The sequence below is a fragment of the Argopecten irradians genome, chromosome 5 (assembly GCF_041381155.1).
Source record: "Argopecten irradians isolate NY chromosome 5, Ai_NY, whole genome shotgun sequence".
In the NCBI taxonomy this organism is placed as follows: domain Eukaryota; kingdom Metazoa; phylum Mollusca; class Bivalvia; order Pectinida; family Pectinidae; genus Argopecten; species Argopecten irradians.
Genome location: NC_091138.1, coordinates 3,229,345 through 3,257,022, shown reverse-complemented (window position 1 = coordinate 3,257,022; position 27,678 = coordinate 3,229,345). Strand labels below are relative to the sequence as shown.

The 27,678-nt window shown below is 34.6% G+C and overlaps 2 protein-coding genes across 4 annotated transcripts in view; one reads left to right on the top strand and one right to left on the bottom strand.

Moving 5' to 3' along the window:
• Positions 1 to 100: 100 nt before the first annotated feature.
• Positions 101 to 26,080, bottom strand: LOC138322658 (galactoside alpha-(1,2)-fucosyltransferase 2-like). Of its 3 annotated transcripts, none has more exons than XM_069266664.1 (3): positions 26,004 to 26,080; positions 3,039 to 3,098; positions 101 to 2,160 (listed from the first exon to the last, which is right to left on the bottom strand). In XM_069266664.1, exons 2-3 carry the CDS (start codon positions 3,091 to 3,093, stop codon positions 812 to 814), a joined length of 1,404 nt encoding a protein of 467 aa, XP_069122765.1. In that variant the 5' UTR covers positions 3,094 to 3,098; positions 26,004 to 26,080; the 3' UTR covers positions 101 to 811. The 3 variants fall into 3 exon arrangements, with proteins under 3 accessions (XP_069122765.1, XP_069122764.1, XP_069122763.1); XM_069266663.1 differs by lacking the exon at positions 26,004 to 26,080 and adding an exon at positions 7,854 to 8,271; XM_069266662.1 differs by lacking the exon at positions 26,004 to 26,080 and adding an exon at positions 7,673 to 8,270.
• Positions 26,081 to 27,204: 1,124 nt separating this feature from the next.
• LOC138324201 (multidrug resistance-associated protein 1-like) overlaps positions 27,205 to 27,678 on the top strand; it is a 100,694-nt gene continuing 100,220 nt past the window's right edge. Inside the window, exon 1 of the mRNA XM_069269282.1 lies at positions 27,205 to 27,335. Within this exon, the coding sequence (XP_069125383.1) occupies positions 27,261 to 27,335 (75 nt within the window). The 5' untranslated portion in view covers positions 27,205 to 27,260. The remainder of the gene's footprint in view (positions 27,336 to 27,678) is intronic.

The window sequence follows — 27,678 nt, the reverse complement described above, 5'->3', positions numbered from 1 at the left end:
CCCAGTTACAGGTAACGCCACGCTTCTTGTGACAGACATCCACATTAACTTTTACACTATCGTCCTTGGTGTAAATGCTGAACCGAAAGCAAACATCATCTATTTTACTTTAATTTATTATGGTGTCTTGACTATGAAATAACCATTAGCAGAAACAATATTCATATTTTTAAAAAGTATGCAAATTGCAGCTTCATCTTCATGCAAAATACGATGTTTTCCAATGGGGCACCTCTCTTTTGTGATAACAGTGTTTATATTATTGATTGCAAGAACATACAACAGAACGCTTTGAGAAATACAATTATGCGGACAATGCAATGACGGAAAGAAACTTGAAGTTGTAATATACTTTAATCTAATACTACAATAATCGATTATCCATTCAGTAATTGATAAACTTAAAGATGCTCCACCGCCGACAGAGCATAAATGGTATTCATCATTTGAACAGTAATTGGTGTTTAATCGTGTATATTTATGTCTTATTAACACAAAAAATAATTTAAAATAATTTACTTCGCCTTTGGTGCATACACAATTAGTACTTCATTCCATATAGGATATAGTGACACGGAAGTTTTTTCTTTTCGGGATGCAATTAATTTTCATATTTTTAACTTGAAGTAAAATTAGAAGCTCAAACTTTTCAATGGTTGTAATGGTGTAAAGTAAGTAACTTTTGTAACTTATAAAAAATACTAAATCGTCTGCTCCTGTTTTTGATAGTGAAAAAATACCATTTGTCAGCGGTGGAGCATCTTTAAATGTTGGTTTTGCTTAATTTCTTATTACCATCATCAAAACGACGCTATGAAAACCCAGTCCATCCAGGGTGGAAATAGTCTATATAATCTTTGCTGAATTGTTTCCTTAAGTTTGATCCTTCTTTGGCTGGCCATTGATAGAAAGTGACTTCTCCACCGGTCAGCCACGCTGACCACCAACTAAATGTACCTACACTACTGATCATGTGGTCACATGACCCTAAAATAGCCATGTCTACCGCAGGTGAATTTCCCTCTATATATTCTGAACGGATTCCTTTCGGCATGTTTTCTTTTGTCCAGGCCATGCCATTAGAACAAATCAGAAATATCACGTTTTTAAGTTGTTTGGCCAAAAAGTAGTGGACAGATTTATTTATATAGCTCTCACTTGCAACCTGATATCCAAACTTATGATCAACTAAATCCCCTCTCCTAATATGGACTCCTATCAGCGTCACATTGGAACGTGATGTAAAATTATGTTTTCTCAAGACTGAATGAATCACCTTGTTTTTAGATTCTGTAATATCGTCTTTGAAGACGAACTGCTTGCGGAGAGATTTCGAGGCGTTGTAGAAGTACATCCATGACTGTAGGTATGCTCCTACTCTATAGTTATTATTAGCTGGAAAAGACGCCATCCTTTTATCATATCCACAATTCAGACTTTCTCCTCTTCCAACAAATGTTTTACAAACATTTCGGTAGTTTTCCTTCAATTTAACATCTAGTTTGAAAACTTTTGTCAGCTCGTTAGGTCCACCAATGACTATACACATTCCTTTCTTGGCAGCTAGTCCATACATAGCTGCAAACTGAAACATTTGGTTTCCAAGACCTCCCATCAACACTACGCATACACTATAATTAGCGGTTTTCTTTGGAGCGATATCAGATGGAGATGCGAGCGTTGGCATGACGTCGAGATAAAAAGTGGTCGCAGTGCTTGTCTGAACTGTAAGCATATTCCTAGTCACATTAACTCTTTGTATAGGAGTGGTATTTTTTGTCACATTAACTCTTTGTGTCGAAGTGATATTCTGAGTCACATTAACACTTTGTATCGAAGCGATATTCTTAGTCACAACTCTTTGTATCGAAGTGATATTCCTAGTCACATTAACTCTTTGTATAGGAGTGGTATTTTTAGTCACATTAACGCTTTGTATGGGAGAGTTTGAAGACACTGTGTTGCTGTGCGTTGTACCGAGTGATGACTTTACGTATATCAGGGCGTCAGACGCAGTAGACAAAGTATCTGTAGTGTCTGCAGTATATACCCGTAAGTTCAAACTGTATTTCCCATAACTGACTTTAATTGTTGCCGGAAATAAGAGGAAAACACCAAGGAAACAGGTCAAACTTCCACCGACCACTGAGTACACAAACCCTGAAACACAGCAAAAGTGATTGGACAACTATCAGTAATATCAAGATGTGATATAGTGTAGCTGATATGTGTTTCATTAGAAATGATATAGATATATATTACTTGTGCATTGTGTAAACAAACAAATTTTCACACTTACATGTACAGTTGGACAATATCCAACGCTAAAAAGCAGTAAAGCGAAAAAAGTTAGAAAAAAAATAAAAAAAAAAAAGAGCGAAAATCCATTGCATCGCTTTTTCGTTTTTCATTTTTTTTCTTCTTCTTTTCGTGTTGGGGAAAAAAGCGAAAAAGCAAATGTTGGATTGGATTTTTCGCGTTTTTCACATTTTTGTTCTTTTTTTCGTGTTTGGGAAAAAGGCGAAACCACGAGTCAATATCTAGGGTTTGGACGGATGCATAGTCACTTTAGATCAATTAAATTATGTTCAAGTACACCAAAGAAGAGATATATAGGCAAAAAATCAGTACGTAGTTAAAGATGCTCCACCGCTGACGAATGAAATTTTTTTACTATCAAAGACAGAAGCATACGATTTAGTATTTTTCTTCAGTTACAAAATTTACTTATTTCACCTCATTACCACCATTGAAAAGTTTGAGCTTCTAATTTTACTTAAAGTTAAATTACCATAAATAATTAATTGCATCCCGAAAAAAATCCATGGCACTATATCCTATATAGAATGGAGTACTGATTGCGCGAGCACCAAAGGCAAAATAAATCATTTTATTATTTTTTTTGTGTTAATTAGACGTATATATACACGATTAAACACTAATTATTGTTCAAGTGATGAACATCATTTATGCTCTGTCGGCGGTGGAGCATCTTTAATAACACGTAGAATTAGTCCCCGTGATATATGTATACTCACATCTCATCAAAGTCATACAAGACCTGTTGTTTGTCCACATGAACCTCATCTTCATTTGACCTTCAACGAAAATGTAAACACTGCAATGACATCTGCTTCTTTCATATACCAATGACCAACTATTATTCATAATTATTCCGACTCTATGCTCAAAATATGTCTCGATAAGCAACGATAAAAGTCTTGGTGTTAACGGATGGCGGTGCTTTATACTGTAGTAGAACTAATCAAACGCCACACAGTGAACTACGGTGTATCGTTATTCGATTCTATTGATATATTCGAGAAACATAAAAATGGTTATGAAAGCATTGAATGGGAGGATAATTACAGGCCAAAAGATACATTTCAGTCGTAAAGTCCAACAGTTACATTTCAGTCGTATAGCCCAATAGCTATATTTTAGTCGTTTAGTCCAATATCTTTGTGGGCTGAAAAATGGGGCATACTTTTCAATCCTGATCAAACTGTATCTCTTCTTTTCTCAAGGCGAGTTGACTCCCAAATATTAATTCCTGATTTATTTTTCAACAATACAAAAATTAATAATGTTACCAATCATAAGCACTTAGGAGTATATTTTAATGCAATGGCAAATTGGTCTATCAATATAAATTATATCTATGAGAAAGCATACAAAAGAATAAACATACTCAGATTACTGAAATTCAAACTTGATAGAAAATCACTTCAAACTTTTTATACTTCCTTTATGCGACCGATTCTCGAGTATTCTAATATAGTATGGTCTAATTGCAACCAATCTGAGTGTGATATTTTGGAGTCAATCCAGCTTGAAGCAGCACGCATTATAACTGGTTTAAGAAGGGGAATAAGTCACGCTATAATTTATAGAGAATCTGGCCTAGTACCAGATTAAACGAAGACATCTACATCGAAATATAACTTTTTAAATGTATTTAATAAAAATTGCCCTTCTCATATTTATGAATTATTACAACCCTCTTTAAATATTAGTGATAATTACAATATCCGACATAACCGATTATTTAAAATTCCTGCTGCTAGAACCCAGTTATATAAAGACAGCTTCTTCCCGTCTATTATGACCAAGAGGAACGAACCGTCCTGTTCATTTCCTATAATGTCATCTGTTAGATCCATCAAAAGTTTTACAGCAAATACATAGATCTTTGATAATAGAGCTCAATGTCCGATATTTTCAAATATAATGGTGATCGTAGTCGAATATTTTATTATGTCAGTTGAGAAATTTTGCAAGTAACCTTAATATCGATCTCTTTAATTCTCATCTCAGTGACAGTCCAGCCTGCCTGTGTGGATTTCAAAACGAAGATTGTGAACACTATTTTCTATACTGTCCTTTATACGTCAACCCTAGACGGCTCCTTTTTAACTCTATCTTGGAACTTGACAATGATATACCACTGACTACACAAACAATTTTTACATGGCTCTGAAAGACACGATATTAACATTGATAAAGCTATATTGGATAAAGTTCATTACTTTGTCAGGAATACCAATAGATTTCGCTGAATTTTGTTGAATAAATTTCGTTGAATTCGTTGAATATCTTGTAAAATCATTTTTTTTCTATTTGTAATGATATGAACTAGGAGACATTTTGTATATGATGTTTATCAATATCTAGCTTAATGTTTTAGGATATCATTATTATTTAATATTTAAGGAGAGAGCGTGTATAGCCATGTTGCCTGTTGCCCAATTCCGATTGTCTGTAACATCCGACAATAAAATATTCTGAAATTGAATGGGAGGATAATTACAGGCCAACAGATACATTTCAGTCGTAAAGTCTAACAGCTCCATAGTCGTAAAGTCTAACAGCTACATTTTAGTCGTATAGCCCAATAGCTACATTTTAGTCGTATAGTCCAATATCTAGATATCAGTCGTATCTATATAGTCCAATAGATACATTTCAGTCGTATAGTCCAATATATACGTATACATTTCAGTCGATTTTAGTCCAATAACTACATTTTAGTCGTTTACAAGTGATATATTAATTATTCTTAAGAAATACAATGTATACAAGTTCTCACAAGAATATTTATCAAATGATGTGTTTCCAGTGAAGAGTTCATGGAAAGCGAAAGTAAAGTTTAATGTACATTTATATGAAGAAAGAGCATGGAAAGAAAGGATGCGTAGTGATTGTGATTTTAATAAGTTTATTTTGGTCCATGATAATTTGTTTTATCCTACATTTGTGAGATTATTGATAAAACATCCGCAAATTATAACATCAGTCTGCAATATAATGTCATTAGTTGTTAATTTAAGAAGTCCAGAGACGGATAAATTAATTTTATGTCATAGGTGTGGGAAAATGTATAATGAAATATATACGCATATTGTTTTACAGTGTGGATTTACGGAAGAGGTGCGAGCTCGGTTATAGTGTGAGTTTTTAAGTATAGATGGAATCGGTTTTAACGTATACTTACATTCCCATTCAGACTTCCAATTATTTCATATATCTATAGGTGGTAAAATTATGTATGATTTGAACAGTATAGATATAATAGAATTTCGCCACGTTTCTGTCAGATATGTTTCAAAAATGTTAAATGATTTTTTCAAATAGTTATCACGTCTAATTATGACTATTCTTACTACTTGTATGTGTAGTAAATTGATTGGGTTCATTGTGTATATATACATACTGAAGTGTTAATTTTTCCCCCCGATTTTTATTTTTTTATTTATTATTATTATTATTATTTTTTGTTTATTTACCATTATTATTATCATTATATTATTGTCTATTCATTATTTTGTACCACTATAATGCACTATAGATAGAAATAAAATAGTTGTACATTTGTATGTACATTTACTCAACTAGTTGTCACATCACTTACATTATTCTTTGTACAGATTAAGCCATGTTGAATATTGTATTACATGTATGTTATTCTATTTATGTAATCTTCAAATTGGAGGAAATAAAGAGAATAATAGTCCAATAACTACATTTTAGTCGTATAGTCCAATAAATACGTATACATTTCAGTCGTATAGTCCAATAACTACATTTAATTCGTATAGTCCACTAAATACGTATACATTTCAGTCGTATAGTCCAATAACTACATTTAATTCGTATAGTCCACTAAATACGTATACATTTCAGTCGTATAGTCCAATAACTATATTTTAGTCGTATAGTCCAATAAATACGTATACATTTCAGTCGTATAGTCCAATAACTATATTTTAGTCGTATAGTCCAATAAATACGTATACATTTCAGTCGTATAGTCCAATAACTACATTTTAGTCGTATAGTCCAATAAATACGTATACATTTCAGTCGTATAGTCCAATAACTACATTTAATTCGTATAGTCCACTAAATACGTATACATTTCAGTCGTATAGTCCAATAACTACATTTTAGTCGTATAGTGCAATAAATACGTATACATTTCAGTCGTAAAGTCCAATAACTATATTTTAGTCGTATAGTCCAATAAATACGTATACATTTCAGTCGTATAGTCCAATAACTATATTTTAGTCGTATAGTCCAATAACTACCTTTTAGTCGTATAGTCCAATAACTACATTTTAGTCGTATAGTCCAATAAATACGTATACATTTCAGTCGTATAGTCCAATAACTATATTTTAGTCGTATAGTCCACTAAATACGTATACATTTCAGTCGTATAGTCCAATAACTACATTTTAGTCGTATAGTCCAATAAATACGTATACATTTCAGTCGTATAGTCCGATAACTATATTTTAGTCGTATAGTCCAATAAATACGTATACATTTCAGTCGTATAGTCCACAATCTAATTAAAATTAAACTTGTAATTCCGCTCCACTACGATACTCTACGTTACGCTCCAATTGGAGCGTAACTTAGAGTATCGTACTGGAGCGAAATTACAAGTCTGATTTTAATTAGATTGTATAGTCCAATAACTACATTTAGTCGTATAGTCCAATAAATACGTATACATTTCAGTCGTTTAAACCAATAACTACATTTCCGCTAGCGCTCCGGTCCGTTGGTTCGTACCCCGATCTCAGTTCGCTATAGAACTACATACATGTATACGTAAATGTCAGATGAAATGAGCTATACATACATGTACCTAAATGTCGTGTCTACATGTCATATGTAATGAGCTATACACATGGAGATACTACAACGTTTAAAGAGCAATTTTGAAATATAAAATCAAACCTTGCACAGAGCATTCGGCTTTTTCAAAACTGAATTAATATTTTATTACGTGTATCATTTTTAAACCTTTGTATGAGTATGTGTGTGCTCTTTAATGGGATTTTCCCTCTTTATGTGAGCAGTGAAGTTGAGATTAGCCGAAGTCTACCTGCGTATTTAGGTGAGGATGTGTATTTGTATTATCAGTTGCTATCTGTTAACAATACCCACATGTCCTATTGTTATGCGGCGCGGTTAAATTTCACTGTCATATTATGATCATTGAATAATTATTCAAAACAGGAAACAGTGACGCCCTACTGATTACTAAAGTCTGTCCGAAAACTGTATTAAAGACTCTTTTAAATGTACGCACTAGTAAAAATTGGTGTGCATTTATAGTAAACCCACTTCCGTAATATAATATGTCGGATAAACTCACCTGTTCTAAGTGATATCACACCCTTGTGTCCTGAGTTAAAAAATGCTCAATGTTGCTGTCAAAGGTCCATAGTCAGAGCTTCGGTAGTCCATATGTGTGATGCACTGATATACGCATAAATAGCTTATATACCAGTTTTAATTCACTAAAATGAGCTGTGAGAAATACCTTTGGTTGTTACCTGTGTACTAAGTTACCCGGTGTACTATTTTACATGCTTCGTTTGTTTCCTCCCTTCACTGAACAGCTAGAGCAATACTACACAAGGAGTACCCGGAGCTGTGTCCTCCACCACAGATAATCACAAACACCGAATCAAGTATCGGACTATCACAGCTGCCCATCCCATATTGTATTTTCATATTTCACAATATGCAGCATGAAAACAAAAGCTGAGATCCTTGATGTTAGTTTAATACTCTAAGTCTGTTGGTATGAGAAGCCTCGGGGTATTTTTCTGCTGACAATGGTTTGGCGATCAGGATTAGACGCTATTCATAGTTGTATATACCTAGTCTATATCAGGTATACCGTACCTGTTTACCATAGCCCCCTTTATCCTATCTCTCTGGTGAATGAAAAGGACAATAACTGACCATTCTATAGTCTATGATGTACTACTCCTACTACCAGTCAACCCTGATAAATAACCAGAACCACTCAGTCCCCCAGAGTTATGTATTACTGAAAGCTACTATACAGTCACCCTGATAAATAACCAGAACCACTCAGTCCCCCAGAGTTATGTATTACTGTAAGCTACTATACAGCCACCCCTGATAAATAACCAGAACCACTCAGTCCCCCAGAGTTATGTTTACTGTAAGCTACTATACAGCACCCTGATAAATAACCAGAACTACCCCCAGAGTTATGTACTGTAAGTCATACCCCCTGATAAATAACCAGAACCACTCAGTCCCCCAGAGTTATGTATTACTGTAAGCTACTATACAGCCACCCCTGATAAATAACCAGAACCACTCAGTCCCCCAGAGTTATGTATTACTGTAAGCTACTATACAGTCACCCTGATAAATAACCAGAACCACTCAGTCCCCCAGAGTTATGTATTACTGAAAGCTACTATACAGTCACCCTGATAAATAACCAGAACCACTCAGTCCCCCAGAGTTATGTATTACTGTAAGCTACTATACAGTCACCCCTGATAAATAACCAGAACCACTCAGTCCCCCAGAGTTATGTATTACTGTAAGCTACTATACAGTCACCCCTGATAAATAACCAGAACCACTCAGTCCCCCAGAGTTATGTATTACTGTAAGCTACTATACAGCCACCCCTGATAAATAACCAGAACCACTCAGTCCCCCAGAGTTATGTCTTAATGTAAGCTACTATACAGCCACCCCTGATAAATAACCAGAACCACTCAGTCCCCCAGAGTTATGTCTTAATGTAAGCTACTATACAGCCACCCCTGATAAATAACCAGAACCACTCAGTCCCCCAGAGTTATGTATTACTGTAAGCTACTATACAGTCACCCTGATAAATAACCAGAACCACTCAGTCCCCCAGAGTTATGTATTAATGTAAGCTACTATACAGTCACCCCTGATAAATAACCAGAACCACTCAGTCCCCCAGAGTTATGTATTACTGTAAGCTACTATACAGCCACCCCTGATAAATAACCAGAACCACTCAGTCCCCCAGAGTTATGTATTACTGTAAGCTACTATACAGCCACCCCTGATAAATAACCAGAACCACTCAGTCCCCCAGAGTTATGTATTACTGTTATCTACTATACAGCCACCCCTGATAAATAACCAGAACCACTCAGTCCCCCAGAGTTATGTATTACTGTAAGCTACTATACAGTCACCCCTGATAAATAACCAGAACCACTCAGTCCCCCAGAGTTATGTATTACTGTAAGCTACTATACAGCCACCCCTGATAAATAACCAGAACCACTCAGTCCCCCAGAGTTATGTATTACTGTAATCTACTATACAGCCACCCCTGATAAATAACCAGAACCACTCAGTCCCCCAGAGTTATGTATTACTGTAAGCTACTATACAGCCACCCCTGATAAATAACCAGAACCACCCAGTCCCCCAGAGTTATGTATTACTGTAATCTACTATACAGCCACCCCTGATAAATAACCAGAACCACTCAGTCCCCCAGAGTTATGTATTACTGTAAGCTACTATACAGTCACCCCTGATAAATAACCAGAACCACTCAGTCCCCCAGAGTTATGTATTACTGTAAGCTACTATACAGCCACCCCTGATAAATAACCAGAACCACTCAGTCCCCCAGAGTTATGTATTACTGTAAGCTACTATACAGTCACCCCTGATAAATAACCAGAACCACTCAGTCCCCCAGAGTTATGTATTACTGTAAGCTACTATACAGTCACCCCTGATAAATAACCAGAACCACTCAGTCCCCCAGAGTTATGTATTACTGTAAGCTACTATACAGCCACCCCTGATAAATAACCAGAACCACTCAGTCCCCCAGAGTTATGTATTACTGTAATCTACTATACAGTCACCCCTGATAAATAACCAGAACCACTCAGTCCCCCAGAGTTATGTATTACTGTAAGCTACTATACAGCCACCCCTGATAAATAACCAGAACCACTCAGTCCCCCAGAGTTATGTATTACTGTAATCTACTATACAAGTCACCCAGTCTGATAAATAACCAGAACCACCCAGTCCCCCAGAGTTATGTATTACTGTAAGCTACTATACAGCCACCCCTCATAAATAACCAGAGCCACTCAGTCCCCCAGAGTTATGTATTACTGTAAGCTACTATACAGCCACCCCTCATAAATAACCAGAACCACTCAGTCCCCCAGAGTTATGTATTACTGTAAGCTACTATACAGCCACCCCTCATAAATAACCAGAACCACTCAGTCCCCCAGAGTTATGTATTACTGTTATCTACTATACAGTCACCCCTGATAAATAACCAGAACCACTCAGTCCCCCAGAGTTATGTCTTAATGTAAGCTACTATACAGCCACCCCTGATAAATAACCAGAACCACTCAGTCCCCCAGAGTTATGTATTACTGTAAGCTACTATACAGCCACCCCTGATAAATAACCAGAACCACTCAGTCCCCCAGAGTTATGTATTACTGTAATCTACTATACAGTCACCCCTGATAAATAACCAGAACCACTCAGTCCCCCAGAGTTATGTCTTAATGTAAGCTACTATACAGCCACCCCTGATAAATAACCAGAACCACCCAGTCCCCCAGAGTTATGTATTACTGTAATCTACTATACAGCCACCCCTGATAAATAACCAGAACCACTCAGTCCCCCAGAGTTATGTCTTAATGTAAGCTACTATACAGCCACCCCTGATAAATAACCAGAACCACTCAGTCCCCCAGAGTTATGTCTTAATGTAAGCTACTATACAGCCACCCCTGATAAATAACCAGAACCACTCAGTCCCCCAGAGTTATGTATTACTGTAAGCTACTATACAGCCACCCCTGATAAATAACCAGAACCACTCAGTCCCCCAGAGTTATGTATTACTGTAAGCTACTATACAGCCACCCCTGATAAATAACCAGAACCACTCAGTCCCCCAGAGTTATGTATTACTGTAAGCTACTATACAGCCACCCCTGATAAATAACCAGAACCACTCAGTCCCCCAGAGTTATGTATTACTGTAAGCTACTATACAGCACCCTGATAAATAACCAGAACCACTCCCCCCAGAGTTAATTACTGTAAGCTACTATACAGATAAATAACCAGAACCACTCAGTCCCCCAGAGTTATGTATTACTGTAAGCTACTATACAGTCACCCCTGATAAATAACCAGAACCACTCAGTCCCCCAGAGTTATGTATTACTGTAAGCTACTATACAGTCACCCCTGATAAATAACCAGAACCACTCAGTCCCCAGAGTTATGTATTACTGTAAGCTACTATACAGTCACCCCTGATAAATAACCAGAACCACTCAGTCCCCCAGAGTTATGTATTACTGTAAGCTACTATACAGTCACCCCTGATAAATAACCAGAACCACTCAGTCCCCCAGAGTTATGTATTACTGTAAGCTACTATACAGCCACCCCTGATAAATAACCAGAACCACTCAGTCCCCCAGAGTTATGTATTACTGTAAGCTACTATACAGTCACCCCTGATAAATAACCAGAACCACCCAGTCCCCCAGAGTTATGTATTACTGTAAGCTACTATACAGTCACCCCTGATAAATAACCAGAACCACTCAGTCCCCCAGAGTTATGTATTACTGTAAGCTACTATACAGCACCCCTGATAAATAACCAGAACACTCAGTCCCCAGAGTTATGTTTATGTAAGCTACTATACAGCCACCCCTGATAAATAACCAGAACCACTCAGTCCCCCAGAGTTATGTATTACTGTAAGCTACTATACAGCCACCCCTGATAAATAACCAGAACCACTCAGTCCCCCAGAGTTATGTCTTAATGTAAGCTACTATACAGCCACCCCTGATAAATAACCAGAACCACTCAGTCCCCCAGAGTTATGTATTACTGTAAGCTACTATACAGTCACCCCTGATAAATAACCAGAACCACTCAGTCCCCCAGAGTTATGTATTACTGTAAGCTACTATACAGTCACCCCTGATAAATAACCAGAACCACTCAGTCCCCCAGAGTTATGTATTACTGTAAGCTACTATACAGTCACCCCTGATAAATAACCAGAACCACCCAGTCCCCCAGAGTTATGTATTACTGTAAGCTACTATACAGCCACCCCTGATAAATAACCAGAACCACTCAGTCCCCCAGAGTTATGTCTTAATGTAAGCTACTATACAGCCACCCCTGATAAATAACCAGAACCACTCAGTCCCCCAGAGAGTTATGTATTACTGTTATCTACTATACAGTCACCCCTGATAAATAACCAGAACCACTCAGTCCCCCAGAGTTATGTATTACTGTAATCTACTATACAGTCACCCCTGATAAATAACCAGAACCACTCAGTCCCCCAGAGTTATGTATTACTGTAAGCTACTATACAGCCACCCCTGATAAATAACCAGAACCACTCAGTCCCCCAGAGTTATGTATTACTGTAATCTACTATACAGTCACCCCTGATAAATAACCAGAACCACTCAGTCCCCCAGAGTTATGTCTTAATGTAAGCTACTATACAGCCACCCCTGATAAATAACCAGAACCACTCAGTCCCCCAGAGTTATGTATTACTGTAATCTACTATACAGCCACCCCTGATAAATAACCAGAACCACTCAGTCCCCCAGAGTTATGTATTACTGTAAGCTACTATACAGCCACCCCTGATAAATAACCAGAACCACTCAGTCCCCCAGAGTTATGTCTTACTGTAACTATACAGCCACCCCTGATAAATAACCAGAACCACTCAGTCCCCCAGAGTTATGTATTACTGTTATCTACTATACAGTCACCCCTGATAAATAACCAGAACCACTCAGTCCCCCAGAGTTATGTCTTAATGTAAGCTACTATACAGCCACCCCTGATAAATAACCAGAACCACTCAGTCCCCCAGAGTTATGTATTACTGTAAGCTACTATACAGTCACCCCTGATAAATAACCAGAACCACTCAGTCCCCCAGAGTTATGTATTACTGTAAGCTACTATACAGTCACCCTGATAAATAACCAGAACCACTCAATTAATGTGAATGTGGTGTACATTTTTTGTAAGTGCATATTTGAAATAATCAATTTAAAAATGGAAATTGGTATGGAAGTCCTTCTGTGAAAGGAAAAACATTGTTATTTACATGCATATGTTGAATAAAAAAAACTAAAAAAAACCTCTCAGTGTCGAATATCAATATTTCAAATAAATAAAACATTAGATAACTTACGCAAATACTTCCTGAGGTTTAGTTAGTAGTAGATGGAGATACAAAATATCATAAAAATAACATCTAGGAGTTCTCCCCCCTTATTCGACATAATCTTCTTTAATTTTAGTATATTATGGCGATCAGCCCGAATACAATCCGTACTATATGTATATACCACATCCCATATTCTTAATAGGAAACAATGGAATGGGGAAACTAACAATTTTGATAGGACGAAATTTACGAAAACTAGGAAGATAAAGTACAAACGTTTTTGATGAACACGCGTACCATTTTAGTATCAACTCCATTCTCATCATTGATGTCAATTTTAATCATTTCAGTAAATGAAAATAGACCGTCATAGACATTGATGAAACTACTTTATAAAAATATCTAGCTCAACGTCAAGTACTGGTATTTAGTTATATGGCACTTCGAACTTTATTGAACGAACAGTATATGATTTGTTTGACTAAATAAAATCTGCAAGCATTTTAATAAACCCCCATTAGCGCATTAAGATGTTTTATTCCTAGCAAATCATCCCACAAATATTACCGGTTAGAAACTATTTTGAGATGAGACGTCATTTAATAATTTGCATTTAAAGACGAATGGTGCTGATGTCAGTAACTGTATAACCATCCATTATAACAAAAACATGCATATTATGATAAGATATTACAATTATGAGATAGTTATATCGATGATTAATTTGTTTATCAGGAAATTTTCAATTTGGTCATGATTTAGTGCTCATCCGCCTACCTATATTATATTGCATTTAAGAATCTGTAATGAAATTGCGAATATTGCCCCCTTACAGCTTTACACACGCTGAAAAAAGTATCGTCTTCATTACAAAGTCACCGTTTTACAATGGTCTTTTTATATGAATTCATGGATTTTATAAGAATATCGTCTTCATTTCAAAGTCGCCGTTTTTCAATGATCTTTCATACGAATTGAAGGATTTTATTAGAATATCGTCTTCATAACAAAGTCACCGTTTCACAATGTTTTTTTTTTTTATTAGAATATCTTCTTCATTTCAAAGTTACCGTTTTAGAATGTCTTTCATACGAATTTAAGTTATGGATTTGATTAGAATATCGTCTTCGTTACAAAGTTACCGTTTTAGAATGTCTTTCATACGAATTTAAGTTACGGATTTGATTAGAATATCGTCTTCGTTACAAAGTTACCGTTTTAGGATGTCTTTCATACGAATTTAAGTTACGGATTTGATTAGAATATCGTCTTCGTTACAAAGTCACCGTTTTAGAATGTCTTTCATACGAATTTAAGTTACGGATATGATTAGAATATCGTCTTCATTACAAAGTCACCGTTTTAGAATGTCTTTCATACGAATTTAAGTTATGGATTTGATTAGAATATCGTCTTCGTTACAAAGTTACCGTTTTAGAATGTCTTTCATACGAATTTAAGTTACGGATTTGATTAGAATATCGTCTTCGTTACAAAGTTACCGTTTTAGGATGTCTTTCATACGAATTTAAGTTACGGATTTGATTAGAATATCGTCTTCATTACAAAGTTACCGTTTTAGAATGTCTTTCACACGAATTTAAGTAATGGATTTGATTAGAATATCGTCTTCGTTACAAAGTTTATACTTTACAATGGTCTTTTAAAGGAAATTAAGGATTTGATGAGGACCTGTCAGAACGTGGTAGCATTAAAACAAAAGCAGGTGTTATTCGTCAGCAATATTTGTCCCAGTGATAAAACTACCAATATTTATTTAATACGCCCAACGCAAAACAGTTCTCCACGATAATGGCAACAATCTTGAAGTCTTCAGTGTGATAATTTTGAAGTGTATGGACGAAAACCGTTATCGCTAGAGCGATACTGAAAGTTAGTATGTTGTAACACACGAGCTAACCTTGTGATTGAGGACAGGATATCGGGATATTTGTAACATGTAGGTACAGCTACACCTCACAATGACAGAAGGTCGGCAGAAAACATTCCTATAATAAGCTGGAATTGTAGGTTTTTATCGTAGTTTTTTTTTTTCCTAATGAACATTTCCTCAAAATAAAAAGTTGGATTTTCTGTTATAAAGAAATATATTTCCAGAAAGTCTATAAGAAAATATCACTTAAATTGCAATATACAAATTCTAAAAGTATCAATGATAAGATAAATATCACTTAAGTTGCAATATACAAATTCTAAAAGTATCAATAATAAGATAAATATCACTTAAATTGTGATATACAAATTCTAAAAGTATCAATAATAAAGTATCAATAATAAGATAAATATCACTTAAATTGTGATATACAAATTCTAAAAGTATCAATAATAAGATAAATATCACTTAAATTGTGATATACAAATCAAAGTATCACATTTTGTAATACAAATTTAAAAGTATCAATAATAAGATAAATATCACTTAAATTGTGATATACAAATTCTAAAAGTATCAATTATAAGATAAATATCACTTAAATTGTGATATACAAATTCTAAAAGTATCAATAATAAAATAAATATCACTTAAATTGTGAATATACAAATTCTAAAAGTATCAATAATAAAATAAATATCACTTAAATTGTGATATACAAATTCTAAAAGTATCAATAATAAGATAAATATCACTTAAATTGTGATATACAAATTCTAAAAGTATCAATAATAAAATAAATATCACTTAAGTTGTGATATACAAATTCTAAAAGTATCAATAATAAAATAAATATCACTTAAATTGTGATATACAAATTCTAAAAGTATCAATAATAAAATAAATATCACTTAAATTGTGATATACAAATTCTAAAAGTATCAATAATAAAATAAATATCACTTAGATTGTGATATACAAATTCGAAAAGTGTCAATAATAAGATAAATATCACTTAAATTGCAATATACAAATTCTAAAAGTATCAATAATAAGATAAATATCACTTAAATTGTGATATACAAATTCTAAAAGTATCAATAATAAAATAAATATCACTTAAGTGGCAATATACAAATTCTAAAAGTATCAATAATAAGATAAATATCACTTAAATTGTGATATACAAATTCTAAAAGTATCAATAATAACATAAATATCACTTAAATTGTGATATACAAATTCTAAAAGTATCAATAATAAGATAAATATCACTTAAATTGTAATATACAAATTCTAAAATTATCAATAATAACATAAATATCACTTAAATTGTGATATACAAATTCTAAAAGTATCAATAATAAGATAAATATCACTTAAATTGTAATATACAAATTCTAAAAGTATCAATAATAAGATAAATATCACTTAAATTGTAATATACAAATTCTAAAAGTATCAATAATAAAATAAATATCACTTAAATTGCAATATACAAATTCTAAAAGTATCAATAATAAGATAAATATCACTTAAATTGTGATATACAAATTCTAAAAGTATCAATAATAAAATAAATATCACTTAAGTGGCAATATACAAATTCTAAAAGTATCAATAATAAGATAAATATCACTTAAATTGTGATATACAAATTCTAAAAGTATCAATAATAAAATAAATATCACTTAAGTGGCAATATACAAATTCTAAAAGTATCAATAATAAGATAAATATCACTTAAATTGTAATATACAATTCTAAAATTATCAATTAAATATATAAAATATAACAAATAAATTATAATATAAATAAATCATAGACAGTCTTTTGATATAACGTGACGCTACCCAAATTGGTCCACTTTTGATATAACGTGACGCTACCCAAATTGGTCCACTTTTGATATAACGTGACGCTACCCAAATTGGTCCACTTTTGATATAACGTGACGCTACCCAAATTGGTCCACTTTTGATATAACGTGACGCTACCCAAATTGGTCCACTTTTGATATAACGTGACGCTACCCAAATTGGTCCACTTTTGATATAACGTGACGCTACCCAAATTGGTCCACTTTTGATATAACGTGACGCTACCCAAATTGGTCCACTTTTGATATAACGTGACGCTACCCAAATTGGTCCACTTTTGATATAACGTGACGCTACCCAAATTGGTACACTTTTGATATAACGTGACGCTACCCAAATTGGTCCACTTTTGATATAACGTGACGCTACCCAAATTGGTCCACTTTTGATATAACGTGACGCTACCCAAATTGGTCCACTTTTGATATAACGTGATGCTACCCAAATTGGTCCACTTTTGATATAACGTGACGCTACCCAAATTGGTCCACTTTTGATATAACGTGACGCTACCCAAATTGGTCCACTTTTGATATAACGTGATGCTACCCAAATTGGTCCACTTTTGATATAACGTGTCGCTACCCAAATTGGTCCACTTTTGATATAACGTGATGCTACCCAAATTGGTCCACTTTTGATATAACGTGACGCTACCCAAATTGGTCCACTTTTGATATAACGTGACGCTACCCAAATTGGTCCACTTTTGATATAACGTGACGCTACCCAAATTGGTCCACTTTTGATATAACGTGACGCTACCCAAATTGGTCCACTTTTGATATAACGTGACGCTACCCAAATTGGTCCACTTTTGATATAACGTGATGCTACCCAAATTGGTCCACTTTTGATATAACGTGACGCTACCCAAATTGGTCCACTTTTGATATAACGTGACGCTACCCAAATTGGTCCACTTTTGATATAACGTGACGCTACCCAAATTGGTCCACTTTTGATATAACGTGATGCTACCCAAATTGGTCCACTTTTGATATAACGTGACGCTACCCAAATTGGTCCACTTTTGATATAACGTGATGCTACCCAAATTGGTCCACTTTTGATATAACGTGATGCTACCCAAATTGGTCCACTTTTGATATAACGTGACGCTACCCAAATTGGTCCACTTTTGATATAACGTGATGCTACCCAAATTGGTCCACTTTTGATATAACGTGTCGCTACCCAAATTGGTCCACTTTTGATATAACGTGATGCTACCCAAATTGGTCCACTTTTGATATAACGTGATGCTACCCAAATTGGTCCACTTTTGATATAACGTGACGCTACCCAAATTGGTCCACTTTTGATATAACGTGACGCTACCCAAATTGGTCCACTTTTGATATAACGTGACGCTACCCAAATTGGTCCACTTTTGATATAACGTGATGCTACCCAAATTGGTCCACTTTTGATATAACGTGACGCTACCCAAATTGGTCCACTTTTGATATAACGTGTCGCTACCCAAATTGGTCCACTTTTGATATAACGTGTCGCTACCCAAATTGGTCCACTTTTGATATAACGTGATGCTACCCAAATTGGTCCACTTTTGATATAACGTGATGCTACCCAAATTGGTCCACTTTTGATATAACGTGATGCTACCCAAATTGGTCCACTTTTGATATAACGTGACGCTACCCAAATTGGTCCACTTTTGATATAACGTGACGCTACCCAAATTGGTCCACTTTTGATATAACGTGACGCTACCCAAATTGGTCCACTTTTGATATAACGTGACGCTACCCAAATTGGTCCACTTTTGATATAACGTGACGCTACCCAAATTGGTCCACTTTTGATATAACGTGACGCTACCCAAATTGGTCCACTTTTGATATAACGTGACGCTACCCAAATTGGTCCACTTTTGATATAACGTGACGCTACCCAAATTGGTCCACTTTTGATATAACGTGACGCTACCCAAATTGGTCCACTTTTGATATAACGTGACGCTACCCAAATTGGTCCACTTTTGATATAACGTGACGCTACCCAAATTGGTCCACTTTTGATATAACGTGACGCTACCCAAATTGGTCCACTTTTGATATAACGTGACGCTACCCAAATTGGTCCACTTTTGATATAACGTGACGCTACCCAAATTGGTCCACTTTTGATATAACGTGACGCTACCCAAATTGGTCCACTTTTGATATAACGTAACGCTACCCAAATTGGTCCACTTTTGATATAACGTGACGCTACCCAAATTGGTCCACTTTTGATATATAACGTGTCGCTACCCAAATTGGTCCACTTTTGATATAACGTGTCGCTACCCGAATTGGTCCACTTTTGATATAACGTGACGCTACCCAAATTGGTCCACTTTTGATATAACGTGATGCTACCCAAATTGGTCCACTTTTGATATAACGTGACGCTACCCAAATTGGTCCACTTTTGATATAACGTGACGCTACCCAAATTGGTCCACTTTTGATATAACGTGACGCTTCCCAAATTGGTCCACTTTTGATATAACGTGACGCTACCCAAATTGGTACACTTTTGATATAACGTGACGCTACCCAAATTGGTACACTTTTGATATAACGTGACGCTACCCAAATTGGTACACTTTTGATATAACGTGACGCTACCCAAATTAGTCCACTTTTGATATATATGAAGCAGAATTTTCAGTTTACGATAAAAAAAATCCGGGAAACGACGTCGTTGCAACAACCCTGAAAACAGCATATATTTTAAAACAAGGAAAACAATTGCTGAATGGGATATTTTTGACAGATATGTGACTGAAATAAACTAAAAATTGTTTGAAATTTCCTTAAATGAATTCAAACATTTTTTATCATGTCTAGACATTTCGTTAATCAAATCAAATTTAGGAGGTGTACCATCACTTTGAGTACTCAAACCTGCTGAAACACAGGGCTGGACTGGACATTCTTCAAAACTCTCTATTTATAAATAAACACAGCATGAAATTAAACCTGAATGTGTCTATTTGTGGAATGTTAAAAGAAAAATCTGGATTTAAGCACACGTTAGAAAATTTCAACAATTATCTTCAAAAAGCAATTTGGGTAGCACGTTAGTCACGTTACATGTATATCATATTATCATCCCAAAACCCACCAAACAAATAAACAAGAGGCACATGGCCCTTAACAGTCACCTAGTTCAGATATCAATATACTGGCCCTCGACATCGGACAGTGATTTTACAAATTCTGACTTTTTAATCTATGAAGAGTATTTGCTTCCATCAAACCTGTGAACCCAGAATTTGAAAATGAAACTATATCCCACTATTTTCTCGAATGCCCTTTATATGACCAACATAGACTTTCCCTGTTTACCTCCATTAGTAGTTATGCAAATCATAACCATATTGATATCAATATTCTTCTTCAAGGCTGTCCTGACTGTGATAAAACTATAAACAGACAATTACTTCATGATGTTCACCTATATATAGGTAAATCTAGACGTTTTAATCTCTATATGATTTAAATTAGCCATGACATAAGTTTTTGAACTAAGCTTATGAAATTTAAAGATTCTCCCTAAAAAAATAAAAAAAAATAAAAATATTATTTACTATATAACATTTGAATAACATTGTATATATTCTACTCTAATTATCCTCTGATAAAGATATACTTGGAGTATTTTGTTGAGCATGGTTGTTTTAATACTGTTACTTTGTTTTATTCTATATACAGCATACACATATCTTATTAAAAGTATATACATGTGTATATTTTCAATTATTTTCAGGAAATTTAACAGTATTGAGAGCAATGACAAGTGTATATATATATACACATGGACTGTTGGTCATTGTCTGTCAATATCTGAGTAACATTTGGTCTAACTAGTAATATAACATGTTCTTGTATTAAAATAATAGCTGTATTTATATTATGTGTGTTGTGTGAATGGAGTATGCAAAAGAGTTATCTCCCTTTATCTGTTGTAAAATTTCATTTCAAAACTTAATTATAATATCTATAATTGATGTAAGTTTAAACTATTACTTTTGCCACCATTGGAGAGAATTTATATAGGCTTTGCCTGTTATTTAATCCATTTGACTTGTAACATCTTTGTCAATAAAATTTGTTGAAATGAAACCCAGAATTTTTAGTCATTTTGACCCTGTTTGGTCCCGCCCCTCTTGTCCCAAGGGAGGTCAGTGAGGACCGATATGGATGTTAATTGAGCAAATAATGTTGATAAATGTGTTTTCCCTATATAAACTTTAGTAAACTTGACCCCCTCCCCAGGGGGGAACGTGATACCCCATGGTCATATAATTCACATTTTTTTTAAAGACACCTTAAGACCTTTCCATCTATAAAGAGTATTTGATTCTACCATTTCCAATTTTCGAAGTTTTAGCCTATTTGACCCCTTTTGGCCCCACCCCTCTACCCTCAGGGGGTCAACCAGGACCAATATGGATATGATGTAAAAATGCTGTCTCAGGCTAATAATTCTAACCAAGTTTGACTCATTTCCTATGAAAATCGAGCAAAAAATACTTATAAATATGCTTTCCCAATATAAACTATAGTAAACTTAACCCCCTCCTCAAGGGGAAACTCGAGACCTCAGGGTCATATAATTCACAAATTTCGTAAAGGACCTTAAGACCTTCCATCTATGAAAAGTATTTGATTTTACCATTCCCAGAATTCCAAAAGAAGATTTTTGAAGTTTTAGCCTATTTGACCCCTTTTGACCCCGCCCCTAAGGCCCCTGGGGGGTCAGCTATGTTTTTTTAAAAATATGATTCAATGGCCATCTCATACTGATAAATCTGACAAAATTTGACTCATTTCCTATTACAAATGACCAAATAATTCTCAAAAATGTGTTTTCCTATATAAATTATAGTAAACTTAACCCCTTCCCAGGGGTCATACCTTTTTTTCATGAAGAGTATTTGATTCTACCACATCTGCGAGTAGAGAAGAAGATTTTTGAAATTTTAGCCCTTTTGGCCCCTCTTAAAGCCCCCTGTGGGGACCATATACTCCACAATTTTGATTGGCCTTATGCCTTAGATGGTTTGTGCAAAATTTCATTGAAATTGTTTCAACGATTTTGGAGAAGAAGTCGAAAATGTAAATAGTTTATCGTCATACGACGACGGACGACGGACGACAACGGACAAAAAGCGATTAGAATAGGTCACATGATACTTTGTCTCAGGTGACCTAAAATGTTAGGAAAAAGCTGTTAGTACACATAAAGAAAGCGGATGTTTTCGGGGAATTTCTAAGAAAACAATTTATCTAATTTACATATCATACTATGTAGGTATCAGTTACAAACACCCCAAAACACAAGGCATCGACATCCCAGTCTATTGGATCAGGATATTTAGACAATTCAAGAGTTTAACACGTATGTTTATAGAAGACGAAAGGTTTCCCTAATTATTTCCTAAAAGCCCCCCCCCCTCCCCTCATTTGAAAATTAGTAAGAAGTTTATAGAGATGCTTCATCTTTCCACATTTAAGATATAAATATATAAATACCACACAAGAAAAGGTTTACTTTGCTTCATCCCTTACTTTTTATAAATAATATCACACTTCCAGAAGTCACTAGTCACAAACATATTGGTACCGTCTTATCAGCTAACAGAACTTGTGCTCATTTTCAACAGATTATTACGAAATCCTCTTAACACTAAACACTAAATTTAATCATAATTCTCAAATTCAACTTGGATTGAAAATCTTGAAATAATGCTCATTAATAAGACCATGTCAAGTATATGGAAATATTGTCTTGGATAACATAACATTAGAACAAAAACAGTTTTGTAATGCATAAGCTTACAGGCTGAAAATCGTGACGGGTGCCACTTAATCATCTACAAAGATTCCTTTCTACCTTCTGCTGTTTGCCTATGGTACTCGCTGCCAGAGTTAACAAAACTCGACCCATCTAAAACTAACCTCAAAACACTCCTTAATGCTGATATCCCGACTGTCCCCCTCTATATCATTGTGAACCTAGGCATGGCCAGAATCACCACGCCCGTCTTACATTATGTAGAATGCCTCAAGGCTCTTTAACTTTAATTTAAAGGCCCACTGCCTTTCCGAAACGGCTTTTAATTTTTAAAATGGGAAAGTAAAACGAGATCGATATTTTTGTATAGTCTCTAAAGTTATTAACTTACCGTTAATACTACACGTGTCATCACGTTCTGAACAATTTGATTGAAATAAATAAAATGTTAATTTTCATAACGCGGGTCGTCTTATGTTCCCGCCGTCGTCCTAAATACCGCGCGGTAGTTGACTATCGCAAAACAGCGAAATAACTCTCCACTGTTATCAAACATTACGCAGGAACCTCATCTTAGGCCATTGGTAAATATTGTCTGATGTTATTAATGTTTTTAAGAAACCTTTATGTTTTCCTCCGGAAAGGTAGTGGGTCTTTAATATAACTTGATTTACGGGTACGAGACCTCGAGGCTCCATAAACTCTCATCTTTATATTACTAGTACATTGTATTGTATTCGTGTGGTTAACAGTTGTTTCTTCTTCTCCATCCGCACACCCTTTCTTTGCCCTTCCACAGAACTCGCCAATTATTGATTTAATAGTAGCTATTTACCAATTGTTTATGTCATATATGTGGAGATGTATTGTTTTATATTTTTATTCAACAAATCATTATTTAAATCAAGTTCATGTCTTTTTCAGTAATTGCTCCACTCTAAAACAAATTATTTTAAATCGTCTTTCTTACTGTTTGTAAACCCTCCATACCTCCAGAAAGGATTATTTCTCGAATTTAAGCTTGGTAAAATATTTGTTATATTTTCTATATTTTCCATAGACATCATGAAATATCATCAAAAGGTGCCAATCTGTTTTATCCATATTTCATTTCCTTTTTTCTTGTTTCTTGTCCTTTGTTCAAAATGGAAGCAAAATGTTTTCTAATAATCATTGGAACGTCGAGCAAATCACCCCATAGTCAGATAAGCATTATCTCTATCAAATTTAAAATCCACATTTTGCATGGTGAGACTGGAGAATCATTGCTGAAAACAGAATTACCTGCTTAGTAATACGTGTGTGTGTGGGATGAATGGAGTTTTAAAATATTATAGGACATTTCAAACATTCTAAGTTGTTTGAATTGTTTGGCTTTAAAAAGTACCCGATATTTCAGTAAAAGGCGAATGGAAAGGTTGAGCAGGTACACACAATACGAAGCCGGATATTATCGTGTGATCAGCCAGGTATGCCATCACTCATCCTTAAAGAAATGTCTATTTACACTTGTCAATCATCGAAACTTATTCACAAAACCTTAAAAGTCTAAAAATAATTCTCATTGAATGACATTGCAGTATAAAGTTATTGGATCGAATCCACGTACGTTTGTAGGTGGCTGAAAGTGATTGTAAACCCGTGGTAGTTCCTTGCCCTAGAAGGCCAGTTGAATGATTTGTACCAAAGAATGATTCAAATCGATGATGCAGGGAAGTCGATGATGCATTTTAAATGTTTATTGTGTTCGTCGTGCATACATGTGGATTGTAAGGTACATGTACGTGTCTAGGGTGTGTCAAGAGTGTAATCTGAATGGACAGAGGGTCAAAATGGAGAATGTGCCATCCCAGATATCGGCAGGAAATATTTAGCAACGGTAGTGGTATACCTTCGTCAATAAGGAACACTCTTTCTCGTGGTAAGTCTCATTTTATCCTTAATTAAAATACAAATTAATTATTCATTATGTATAAGTTACATAGAGAGTGAGATGTAAAACTATCTAACCCTGTGTGTTTATAATATTTATATGTGTTTATGTCAAGTAGTTGTACTTTGGGATCCCATATCCTATATCTTGCTATAAGTTATTGACTGGAATTCTAAATCTGGTCTTGATTTGATAGAAATGTATTGCTAGCATGTTTGGCCTGTGTGACCTGATACTTGGTAATTACGTCTAATGTAATTGTAATTCCACCCCGCCCCTTCCTTGACTCGACTTTGACAGGAGTTCTATGACGCGCGTACTATTCCGGATCATCTGGTTCCATGTCTGCATGACGTCTATTTTATTTGTCAGGACTACTTATTTACTATTTATTTATTTTATCAATTTATCAGTACTAATTATTTATTTTATCAATTTATCAGTACTAATTATTTATTTTATCAATTTATCAGTACTAATTATTTATTCTATCAATTTATCAGTACTAATTATTTATTTTGTCAGTTGTCTTTATTTATACAATACATCTCATAGAGTATATTATATTTGCTAGTTAAATGAAAAAAAAATTAAGTTATCTTGTTCGCTAAATAATTAACACTAATATTTCCCTTTGAAATAATTGATATAATATGATTTTCAATTTTGAATACATAAAAATAATGTTGAGTACATGTGTATACGTGTATTATAAAACCATGTCAATATTCAAGTGCATTAATGTGTAACAAGCAATAATTTTTAAACGCCTCGAAAAAGCACGAGGGCGAAAGAAACTTTGTGATATCGATGTGAGTTTTATTACCCAATAATTAATAAAAAGATTACACCATTTGAATAAGACAAGCAATATTTAACTGATATGAAATATCATGCTAAAAATGGTCTTACCTGTAAAAAGTACTGTGGCTACCAGTTCGTTACTGTTGCTTCTCTACATGTCTCCAGGAAGCCAGACTAAAGAATGACCTATATAGCTGTTGTGTATCGATCGCGTACCCTACATAAATCATACATTGCTTATTGCTGGGTGCATGCTTAACTTTATATATTATGCAAGGGATCGGCTTTATGTTTATGCAGGAGAATGGCGGGAGTAATATGTGATTTTATTTATTGATTTTCTAATCTGTATAATATACTTGTATTTTACGTTTGACACAAAGAAATGTACGTACAAATAAATGTAAATAAAAATCGACAGGAAGATATATGTCTTTCCTGTTTATCTTTAATCGAAACCTTTGGACTAAAACTAAAGCGAGATCTTTACCTGAGTGACAATGAAATCATTTTGGTATGTTTAAAGGCCCACTACCTTTCCGAAACGGTTTTTAGTTGTTAAAATTTGAATATAAAACGAGATTGATAATGTTATATAGAGTCGCAAAAGTTACTGGCGTACCGAATACTACACTGACCACTGTTTTTGCCATTCCAAAGGTCAAATATGCATATCATTAGGAAATAAGTATTTGGCCATAACTCGCTAATAATTGATTTTACAGTCTGACACACGAATGTTAGTTGGAAAAAAATCAGAAGGGCAAACAAGTTATTAGAAAATGTCAACTTTCGGTTTAACAGACCTTCTAAAGTATTGTTTTTGAAAGGAAACCTATCATTATAGTTTTAACTCAATAATTGAAAATTGTCAACTTTAGTTTCGGTTCGAAATAGACGTCAAAGTTGATTTTTTTCAAGGTCTAGTGTCTACATATTCCATAATATCTAAGCTGCCCTTGTGAAATATGCAAATCATATGCAAATCCTAACTCACTCACCGTTTGTTTTACAGCTTTGACGTATACTATATCATTTGAAGACAATCTGAAGGGCAAACTTTTTGCAATACAATACAATACTTGTGATGTATACAATGTATAAGAATGTTTGCTGCTTTTAAGGCTTTTAACTATATTCAATAGTTTATATTCAATAGTGTAGTTTTTCATCACTTAGCCTTTCTTTTGTAATAACCTTAAAATTGATATTTGTTCCAAAATGTATTTTTATTTGTGTTATTTTACAAAGTTAATCTAACATATTTTTACATTATGTTTTATACTTGAACTAACATAACTTCTTTTATGACAGGTGCGCCAACTGAAAATCCGGGTAAAGGCGATCGTCGTGTCATAATTTACAATGTCGATTGTACTTCCGGTGTTAGACTCCAGCATGGACGAAAGGGGAGGAGGGTTCTGTAACTCTCCATTTTTAGTAAGTCATGTGTAAATTTTACTTTTTTAATGACCTTTTATCACAATGACAGGATTAAGTCTCTTTTTCATTGATCAAATCATTGATTAACTGCTCACTGTTTTCCCTTTATATCGATGTACTTGGGGTGACAATTCTGACCGCTGGTAAACTGTAATAAACAATGTTTGTGTGATTTCTAAGGATATCTGAGTATTTATAAAGAAAAAATTCTTCGAATGAAAACAAACGACCGTTATCGAAATATGTTGATATTTGGTCCTTTCATTGTGCAAACAATTCAAATTATTTGCGTGTAAATATTGGTACATAATTCCTACCAATGTAACAAAGACCGATTACA

Bases quoted from the DNA above. Each gene is read 5' to 3' on its own strand.
- LOC138322658 (XM_069266664.1), bottom strand. From the start codon at position 3,093: ATGAAGATGAGGTTCATGTGGACAAACAACAGGTCTTGTATGACTTTG. The intron at 2,161-3,038 runs GTGAGTATACAT...GCTGTGTTTCAG, and splicing joins TTGTATGACTTTGATGAGAT to GGTTTGTGTACTCAGTGGTC.